Raw genomic sequence first — 10,563 nt, forward strand, 5'->3', positions numbered from 1 at the left:
ACCGAGATTGTTCTGCCTTGTTACACCACCTAATTAGTGAGATTCCTCTCCCAATCGGCGTGTCTAACGGACTGTCCAAAACAATTGACAAACCGGGTTTCACCAGAGGTAGTCTGGGCCAAGTCCTTCCATTTTTAGACCAGGTTAATTATTGGTTTCGTGAGAACAAGAGGGAAGCCTTTTCATAGGAGTTTTTCAGGGGAAAGCAGAAAAAATTAAATAAAATAAGATATTGATGAGAGATGGGGAATAGCTGAATGCAGCTGGCAAATTACTGGAATTTAATGGCTGGTGTAATGTGTCATTTGGGTGGGAGCCTTGGGGAATGTGTGATGAAGAGCAGAGAGCAGTGATTAAAGCTGTGGATTTGAGTAATGATTTTCTCTTTCAGTTATACAGTGTGAATGGATTACCATTAACCATTCTGAGAAAAGTATTAGGCCCTTGGGAGGGGTCTTCTGTTTTTGCTTTCTTGTCACAGTTAAAAATGTTTCAGGTCACGAACAGTTTTGATGTCTTAGGAAATGCAAAATGGTTTTTGTGAGGTTTTTGTTTGACGATCTGAAAAAATGTCTGAGAAAGACAAAAAAAAAAAAGTAGTAACAGAAATGAATCTGTTATTCATGCCACTGTGTTTCTGTCATGGTTTGCATTCGTGTGATCAGTTCAGGTGTGTCCAACACAAAATCCAGGCAACAGACTCATAATCTCCAGTCTGTTGGTACTTCGCATAGAGTGATGAATATGATACCTAATTTTTGTTTTCCACACATTTCTGCAACTCTATGCAAAAGGAAATTTGTACAGTTGTAACCTTGGTTTCCATGATGTGTCAATGGTTACTGTGGCAACTGAAAAGTGACTTTTTTTTTTTTACAGTTATGTAACTGCGTTGTAGCCGTTTTCTTAGAGGACCTGCAGAAATTCAGACGGAAAAATATCTTTCCATCCATCTCCCCACTTTCTCCACCATTTTTTTTCTATCACACTTCCTCTCCATCTTTCATCATCCTGCCTCTTGCAGCTCCATCCCACTTGCTTGCAGTGATTCTTGGCACCCCCTCGCCCTCTACCCTCCTAACACACTCATATGTCTTCCTCTGTACATTTCCTAACCTGCTCTTCTCCTTTCCCTTACCTGTCCACCTTCTCCTCATCTCTCTCTCTCTCTCTCTTTCTCCGTCTCATCTGCTTCTCTTCCCGCTGTGCTGCTCTGCTGGTTTCACTTTCTCATCTCCTGTTCGCTCTTTCTCTATGTTCATTGCTTCCCAGTGCTTGGACACACACCGTAGGAATTATACCTGTTCCTCAAATAGCCCCCAGAATGCTTCGGGAATTGAGGGAGCTTGTCAATGAGCTGGAGAATGTTTTGTGCCCATCAGGTATTTGTTTCATAAGATAGGTGCACATAGCAGAAGAACGGAAAAGGCTCCTGGAAAAAAAAAAAACAAAACAAAAAAGCCCTGCTTCATCTAAAAGTGTGTGCAGGTTGATAAAAATATTAATGTATCGTGACTGTATGCTTGTTGTGATTGTCTTGTGAAGTTAGGGACTTAATGCATTGAGTTTGTATATTCTCCTTCTGCATTTATGGGTTCTCCCCTGGTACTCTGGTTTAGGTTAATTAAGTTCTCTAAATTAGCAGGTATAGACATTAAATATTGAAAACAGACATGTTACTGACTGGCCATACTGTAACAAAATAAAAAAGAAATTTACATTCATATAGATCAGCGCCTGAGCTCCTCAGGATAAAGATTCATATCATTCTTTAAGCAGAAAATACCCTCAGTTGTTTTTACTGTCAAACATTTATTAATTTTCACTAAGCTTTCTTTCGTTCAAACATTAAATTGTGTAAAATCTCCTTTGCTCCTCAAATATTTTGCCCAGAATCACAGTATATTTTCCTGCCTGTGTTCGTCTCCTCCCATCCTCTGTGTACCTGTCGGATTACTTCAGCAGCTGTCAGGCAGCAGTGTGAGCACATGTTGAGATGATCTATGGGCTGCTACTGTAGCCAGTAAACCAAAGGGAAAATCTGAATGGAAGAAACACAGGGAGAAATGGAAGAAAATGGTCACTGAGCTGCAGAACAAGAAATTGAAGACAAACTGAATGAAAGTAAAAGTCTCTGCCAAAGACTGTGCATCTAAATTGGGGCGTGTGGGGAGAGGGGGAGCGTAAACATAGACAGATGATGGTTTTACGGAGGTGGTTTGTGGGGAAGAAGGTGAACACAAGCAGGGAGGGAAGCAAATAAATGGAGTCTGGTTGAAATCCAAGGTTTGAAGAAGATGAAGAGAAATTAGGTCCAGAGATCCAAAATGGTGGATGGGGAGGAAGTGAAGGTTGATGATAGGTGAAAGGTTTGAAAAGTTGCTGAGACTGAGAAAGGGAGGCTACATGGTGGAGCATAGGTAGAAAACAGATAGAGATGTGTGGTGCAGTGGGATGTGTTTCTGTTGGGGTAGGAAAGAAGAGAGGGAAGTAGGAGAAACTAGGACAGCAATAGGTAAGGAGGGGAAGATAGGTGAGAATATATTAGAGCAATAAGGAGAAAACCAAAATGAAAAAAAGGTTAATGAGGATTATGGTTCATTATTTGCAGTAGATGCTTAGAGTGCATTTAAAGAAATCCAGAAGTACAAATAAAGGATGCAGACATTCACTTTTTTTCCCCAATAAAGGAATTACATTTGAATTAAAATTAGCACAAACATCATTATCAGGGCACAAACTGTATCTGAGTATATTATTTTGATAACCGAACCAATGTGGAATGCAGTGTGTACAACAGCATGTTGCTTACTCTAGTTGCTTGTTAAATTCACTTTGCAGAACCACTAAAAATGACAGAGTGCCATATTAATATCTGTCACCATCTTGTCCATAGAGGTTTGGATATTAGCAGGTCCTAATATCCTCTTCATCTTGAGATGGTGTGGACACTTGTAGAGGAGGAAAGAGTACAAAAAGAATGTAGTTAATAATGTAATAATGCTGTTAGTTACATAGTTTCATATATGTTTTTGATGGTGGCCTTATTAGTTTAATAACTGATAGAGAGTTGTGTAAGCACGCCATTTCTGGCCAAAGTAATCTTTTTACTATCACAACAATATAAGTAGAAGTTTTGGAAGAGGTGTGAACCTGCCTGCCAAACGATCTCGCTTGTCGGTTCCAATAACGTCAGACGTATTTGCGTGATGACGTTTCCTACACGCTGGGAATAATATCCAAGATGGCGTTCCATGGTCCGAAAAAGTTACAAAAACAAACAAACAAAAAAACTTCTCAGTTGCAATGTGTGCAGAGCTTTAATCCCAATAAAAGGATAAAATACCTCCAATACCCTCAAACAGATTTGTGTGAATGTAAAGTGTTTGACGTTGCCTAGTGACGTCGGTGACTCGATTGGGGGAGCTTCGAGCTTATCGTCTTCTGCCATGAAGACAATACGATTAACTCCTTCGGTCCTCCTCCAGGTAATATTAGCACCATGCTTTATGAATAATCTCCGTCTCATGTTAAGATTTGCAGTCACATTCAATAAACTAGAGTATGGGTTCTGGCTCGTTTGTCAGATTAAAACCACCTTTTGAAAAACCTAAACCTTCGAGTTTATCAAATTTTTCATTCGACCCCTATTTCTCCATTAAGAATATATATTTTTTTTATTGGTCTGATGTAATATTCTGATCTTAAATATGTTTTCATTAGCTGTAAGCAAACAATCATTATCATTTACAAAGCTTTAAAACATCAATCTGTGTGGAATTATGTGAGCTGAGTTACTGAAACTCATGATTTTTTCATTAATATTCTAATTTATTATGATTGTAGTTGGGAGTGGACTGCCTGAGAGTTATGGAGTTTATTCCCTATTTCAATGAGAATCAATAAGGAATCAAATCGATAAGTGATACTGATAATGGAATTGAAATAGTTAAATTCAATTCCCATTCCTAGCTGTGGCATCAATTTGAGTCTCTTCCCTCCAGAAAAAACACTTAGAATATACAACATGTCATCTGCGTAACCGCTATAATAAAAATGTTATGCTAGTTGTATGTCTTTGTAAACGTTAGGTTTCTGTTAGCCTCCTTTGCTCTGAGTTGGTACCAGAAACGCTTTAGGCCCTTGTCAGGGACACAGTGGCTTCAGTCTTTCTTTAAGCAGAGCCTCAGTGGCCCCTGACAGCCAGTCCCTACACAGAGACCTGCAGTTGTCCGGGTTGTCCCATCAAAGTGTCATCTCTTATATGACATATCTGGGTGTGTCTTGTTGTCTGCAATGGATTCAGCTACAGTGTAAGCTGAGTATATCTTAAACTAATACGACAATCTCACCTAAAATTCAGTTAAAACAAGAGTTATGCAGTTTATTTTCGACAAATAGCATGAAAAGTTAAATGTCTCCTACAGAATGGAAAACAAGCATCTGATTCCTCTCGAGAACCGGACATGCAATCTTTTACTCTCTGATTTTCCATTTGTAGCTCAAACCGAAGGTGGCTTTTACTCAACAAAGCCTGACTTGCGACATAAAGCAATTTAGACAACCAGGTTGCTCAAAAAGTGAGTTATCGATGTAGAAAATAGATTTTTGTAATGCAGTGTAATTGAAACAAGCCGTCTTGGTGGACGTCTCGTACCGCTGCTCATGTTTGCGCGTGTGAACGTCTGGAAATGTGTGCGTGACTCATTCGTTCACTGTAATTACGCAAACGTCTGAAAGTTTATTTGTTCTGCAATTACTGTGTCAGACCATTCTAGTGCACTTGTATAATAGGCTGGCCAGGGTTCGCTGTTCGGCTGCTTATCAAATGGCAGCAGGAAACACTCAAATCCACAAGTACACACTTTTCACAATCTGTCAAACCTTCATTGTCCACTGCCATGTGTAATGAGTATTGTGCTGGATATATTAGCTGTCTATCAGCACAGCTCAGCCTTGTGGCACCATGTGTGTATGTTGGTATAGCAGGTCTGTGAGCCATCGTAGATATTCAGGTATAAACAGCTGCTTAGCTTCGACTGGCTGTCCAGAATGAGCCTCAATTGGCTAATTAACTGTGATAAACGTCAACTCGCGTGAGGTTTCTTTCCGTCGTCAATTCAGAACTTCCCCAATCATCAACTTCATTCTGAATAAAAGTTTGTTTCAAAGAAGAAAAAAAAAAAGAAAGAAACCAATATCATTAGATGCAAATCTGCCAAAACAAAGTCCTGCATATAGCTTTAATATGAAATATAATATGAAAATGTAGCTGAGTGTAAACTGTCGGGCTCAGTTGCTCTCCAGCGTGCAGTTAAACGGGAAGCTCACCGAACCACATGACCTCTATTCATTCAACCTACACCAGGCCGTCATATGCTTGAACTGAAGATCCCATCATGCTGTGGATCGCTGCGTTAAAAGTCACATCATCAGTCCTGTGTCCACTGAGAGCAACTCTCTCGCAGAGCTGTAGAGGCGCCACTTGACCAGTTGCGTTTGTTTCCATTTTTGAAGTTTTTAAAGCTGGTGGTGTGGTGAGGGGGAACTGCAAGGTTTAAACATGCATGTCTCAAAACCACAGCTTTGTTGCCTAAAGACATGCTGGTTAATGTTCAGTTTATGCTCTGAGCTCATATTGTGTTGTAGCTGAAAAATCCCCCACTGCCGCATTTTTGACTTTCACATTGAATCCAAACAAACAACAACAAAAAAAAATCAGCTTGCAAATTCAGTTTTTTTTCTTCTATTCTTAAACTTCATTTCAAGCCGCATACTTTTTAGGAGGAGTTCTGCTAAAAGCCAAATTCAGTCCCAACTTCCAGGCTCAACACAAGAGTGAAAAAATAACAGCTTTTTAGAACGGCAGCTTAATGGTGGCCGTAAACCTTTATCAGTCCCCGCAGACGCCGCGCTCAAATGTTATCCTTTTCAGCACTTTCAAATGTCAAAATTCATGGGCGACATAAACATATTTAAAACCTAATGTTAAAAAATTGTTTGGCTCTGTATTTCTTATGCCTTCCTTTTTTATGATTCTATTTTTAGATACGTTTTGCTATGTTCTGAGTCAGAGGCTTTAGCCTAATAGGAACATCGCTGTTGGACACAAACTCCTGCAGTTGTGGTATAAACAAGACAAAAAAAAAAAAAAAAGATCACGTGGTTTGATTCATAACTAGTTTTTTGCTAAAAAATGAAATAGACAGAGAATGTGCTTCCCCCCGCCCCCCTTTTTACAAATGTTCCATTTACAGTGTTACAGTAATTAACTAAAGTCCCCACTGACCAGAACAGCTTTTGCTCACTTTTTATTTCCTCTCTTGCTTCATTGCAGACAGTAACTTCATCCTGGCCAATGCTCAGATGTCGAAGGGATTTCCCATCGTCTACTGCTCCGATGGCTTCTGCGAACTCACAGGCTTTTCTCGGACAGAGGTCATGCAGAAGAGCTGTGCCTGTAAGTTCCTGTACGGGCCCGAGACCAGCGAAAGCATCATCCTGAGCATCGACGAGGCCTTGGAGGAGCGCAAGGAGTTTAAGAATGAAATCATGTTCTACACAAAGACAGGTGCTACGTATTTTGTTTCATGTTTTTTTTTCTTTTAATGTTTCAATTTTCGTTTTGTCTCATGTTTACAGATGCAACACCTTGGAAATGTGTACATAACCTGAGAACGTTTTTATAGTTTGTGTCGTTATAAGCACAAACTCTTAACACTGTATTTTATTGAGCTCTCTTCTTCTGGATTGCTTTCATTGCTGGTTTCCTTCTAGCTATTTTTCCATCTCTGGGTTTCTGAAATACATGGTTCCAGCTTGTGTGTATAAACACTTAAAGGCACTGTACATAACCGCTGCGTTCCTCCTGCCATTCGTCAAGCAGGAATTAAACCAAGGCCAGTTGACAAGCTTTGAGATTTATAAGAAATAATCCATATAACGGCTTTAATGTGGGACTTTATCTTTTTATGTTTCCGTGAATGTGTTACTGTGTCATTAGCTGAGGAAGCTTCATTTGGGCCGAGAAATTGATTGATGGATGGATGAAATAATAAAGACAGAAATGGATATGAAATCTTTTTTATTGATCTGTGCCCATTTAGCAGCGATGAATCAAAGTCGTAAGTTAGAAATGTCCCACTTATGTCCCAGACCATTAAAATTTTAATAGCTGCCAACTCCCGACTGCTCATCCTCGTCTCCGTCCGTCACATTCAGCCCTTCCAGCTGTGGTGTCGTGCAGCCTTTCTGATAAGGCGGCGGCCCAAGACGAAAATATTGAGCATATCAAGTCTTCAGCACATGATTTATTTGTTGGGATATAATATGGTACCGTATGGTCTGACATCTTTAAGGTGTCAGACCATACGATCACCGATCTGTGTATCAGTGAATATAATGACGAGATGAAATGGGAACTATTATATACGGGGTGAGGCTTTCGTGAGTTTATGTTCCAGAGTTTTGACATAAATTTGAAATCAGTTCTTAGAAAATGCCCACTTCAGTTTTGGACTACTTGACGGAGTTATTTAAAAAAAAACAAAAAAAACAAAAAAAAAAAAAAAACGTCTAGGATTCTCCATTTCCTCAGACAAACAAAAATCTGTCTAATAATGTGCTTTAATTGTCCATAAATCAAAGCACAATACAATAAGAAAAAGAACCCACCAAAAATTGAAACAGGAGTATAAAATAAATAAAATAAGAAAATGTATCCACTAAATGACGTAGGAGTTTTAGACTCGGAAATTGCCGAACTCCTTTGACATGTAGCAGAAAAAATGAGTTACTGTGCTGATGCCGAACAAAGCACAACATTAATGAAATGCAACAAAAAAAAACAACACAGCAATTTCAGAGGAGACAAAAACACCCTGCAGTTAAAATATGGTAATTTACTGAATAATTTGCAAAACAGAGTAACAGTGGAGAAGCAACACAATTAGAGAAAATAAAACAATAATAAACTTGTTAATCAAAAGGAGGTGCTTTAGTTAACCAAATAAATAAATGGAAAAATTAAGAATTTGATGAAATATCCATCCATTTTCTTTACACCCTTGTCCCTTAGTGGGATCGAGAGGGTTGCTGGTGCCCATCTTCAGCTAATGTTCCGGGCGAGAGGCGGGGGTCACCCTGGACAGGTCGCCAGTCTGTCGCAGGGCAACACAGAGGCAAACAACCATGCACACACACACTCACATCTAGGGGCAATTTGAAGAGGCCAATTAACCTGACAGTCATGTTTTGGGACTGTGGGAGGAAACCGGAGGAACCGGAGAAAACCCACGCATGCACAGGGAGAACGTGCAAACTCCATGCAGAAAGACCGGGGCCGGGAATCAAATCTTCTTGCTGCAAGGCAACTGCACCACTGTGCAGCCCATTTGAAGAAATACTACTACTAAAATAAAAGTACGGTAGTTAACTTTGTGGAAGACAGTTTACTAAGCAGCAGTAACATTTCTCTGAAGGATGCTGTTCATTTTTGCCATTCTGATCTTTATCACTTCTTAAAATTTGTATCCAACTTTTATAGATTTGATTTTGGCTTTGGTTTTCTCCATACCTTTCTTACCCTTTATTTTTAAAAATACACTTGTGCTCCCTATAACACATCTGAACAGTCTAAGCTGATTTTTCTACCTTTTGCCCATATTCTGCTGTAAGGACATGTAGCTATATGATTCCAGTAAATAATTTATACCACCAGGATGACCCCTGATCTTTTCTTGCATTGGTCAGTATTTATAATCTCTCATTTTTTAATGAAATTTTTACTGGCCCCAAACAAAAGGCAGAACCACAATAAAAGGAAATAAGACTGTTATGCTAATATTTGAGCATCTCATGATTCTTTTTTCCCCCCTATAATATATGATAATATGTGTAGATGGTACAAATTGGTAGAGGAATGACTTTACTCATGGGTCTCATTCTGGATAAAATAGTAATAACTAAACCAACAAAAAAATTATGCTGGTCCCTTTGCACCTTTGTTATTTCCTGTAATTCTAGTTACGTCACACTTGAAACACCATGAGGCTTTTCGTACCAACCGTGTGCCACTTTGCTGTCAGCTTGATATCTGCTTCAATAGCCGACACGTTAAAATAATTACATTTATTCCAATCTTAGCTCTAATTTTAGTTCCTGTTTTACTACGCGAAAATGTGGTGTCAAGACTCCAATACATAATAACAAGGAAGTTGCCTAAAGTTGCTTTTGGTTTGATTTGGGATCTAAAGAATCAGAGACTCAAAGTCGCATCCAGTGGAAACAATGCGTTACGTTTTCAGAAAATACCGTTTTCAGAAAATATCATTTTGTGGAATATTTTAAGCATCTTATGAATACTAACCACTATAGAAATACTTGATTACAAAAATAGACAAGGAGCTAAGTAAACTCAAGTGATTTACAAGTGAATTGACAAAATGCCAATATGAGGAGCACAGATGAATGAAGGGTCGACCTGGAGCCCAAGAAAACACAAATATCCATGAAAAACTGTCACATTAAGTAGAGATTTTTTTTTTTTAATTGCTGTGTTTAATGTTATTTTTGCACCTCAGGGGAAGTGCAGGTCCAAGACAGCTGCTGTAAAGTCTGTTAACGATGCCATGTGGTATCGGAAAATGGCTCATTCCATGCTGATTGTACTAAACGCGCGGCTCTGATTTACTGTTTTTCTGTGCATTTACTTGATTACCTTTTAAATTCAATTTAGCTGGCAGCTCAGTGTTGTTTATAGACACACACACACACACACACACACAGCTTAGCTATTACCAACACAGAAGATCTCCTTTCAGTTACTGATGTATCATTCTTTCTTTTTTCCTTTTTCTCGTATGTTTCGCACCTCCACATGGTTCTGCCGATTCATCTGTCTGCCTCCCACTACTCTGGCTCTTATCCCTTATACTACTGCTCTTTTGTTTCATCATCCCCTTCTTTTTTCATCAGCCACAGCGGAGTCCCGAAAGCAAACGAGGCTGATTGAATCAGTTTGTCCTCCATCTGTCTGTCTGGAGGTCTAAGAAAAGGGAGCGCGGCGTGTTCGCAATCAGGGAAGCTCCTTCTCGTGCTGTGTGCTCGATCGTGCCGCCGCCCCTCGCAGACACGCAGACTTTCCCTCTCGCATCAACACACACGCAGAGACCAAAACACCGTGATTATCGTCTTGCAAGGAGATTTTCATGAGTGGGAGTAATGAGAGGAGACTCCGTAGGAAATCCCTCTTGATCAGGAATTCATTTCGGCTTCACGAATGAAAGAATTAATGCAGGATCCTGTGGAAGAGCAGTGTCATGTAAAAAACACGGGGCCCTCAGTGAAAGCCTTTGTGTTTTTTACATCACAGAGATTTAAATCATGTTATAATGATATTCCTTCATGAAAAGCATACCCGGAGAGTTGCTTCGATTCTTTCATGCTTGTTCGAGAAATCCTTGGATCTCCCATGGCAACCATTCCGGGTTGCCTAAATGCTAGGTCTCACAAGTTTCCACAAAGCTCCTCCTTGGAGCTGCAGTCTCCAAGCTGCTCTTCCGC

At 39.6% G+C, this 10,563-nt stretch overlaps 1 protein-coding gene across 1 annotated transcript in view; it reads left to right on the forward strand.

Moving 5' to 3' along the window:
• Window positions 1-3,244: 3,244 nt before the first annotated feature.
• kcnh8 (potassium voltage-gated channel, subfamily H (eag-related), member 8) overlaps window positions 3,245-10,563 on the forward strand; it is a 37,936-nt gene continuing 30,617 nt past the window's right edge. Inside the window, exons 1-2 of the mRNA XM_088009951.1 lie at window positions 3,245-3,257; window positions 6,338-6,571. Coding sequence (XP_087866077.1) covers window positions 3,245-3,257; window positions 6,338-6,571 — 247 coding nt within the window. The remainder of the gene's footprint in view (window positions 3,258-6,337; window positions 6,572-10,563) is intronic.

The sequence above is a fragment of the Poecilia mexicana genome, unplaced genomic scaffold (assembly GCF_051168715.1).
Source record: "Poecilia mexicana isolate PSO_F unplaced genomic scaffold, ASM5116871v1 scaffold_11, whole genome shotgun sequence".
NCBI lineage: Eukaryota > Metazoa > Chordata > Actinopteri > Cyprinodontiformes > Poeciliidae > Poecilia > Poecilia mexicana.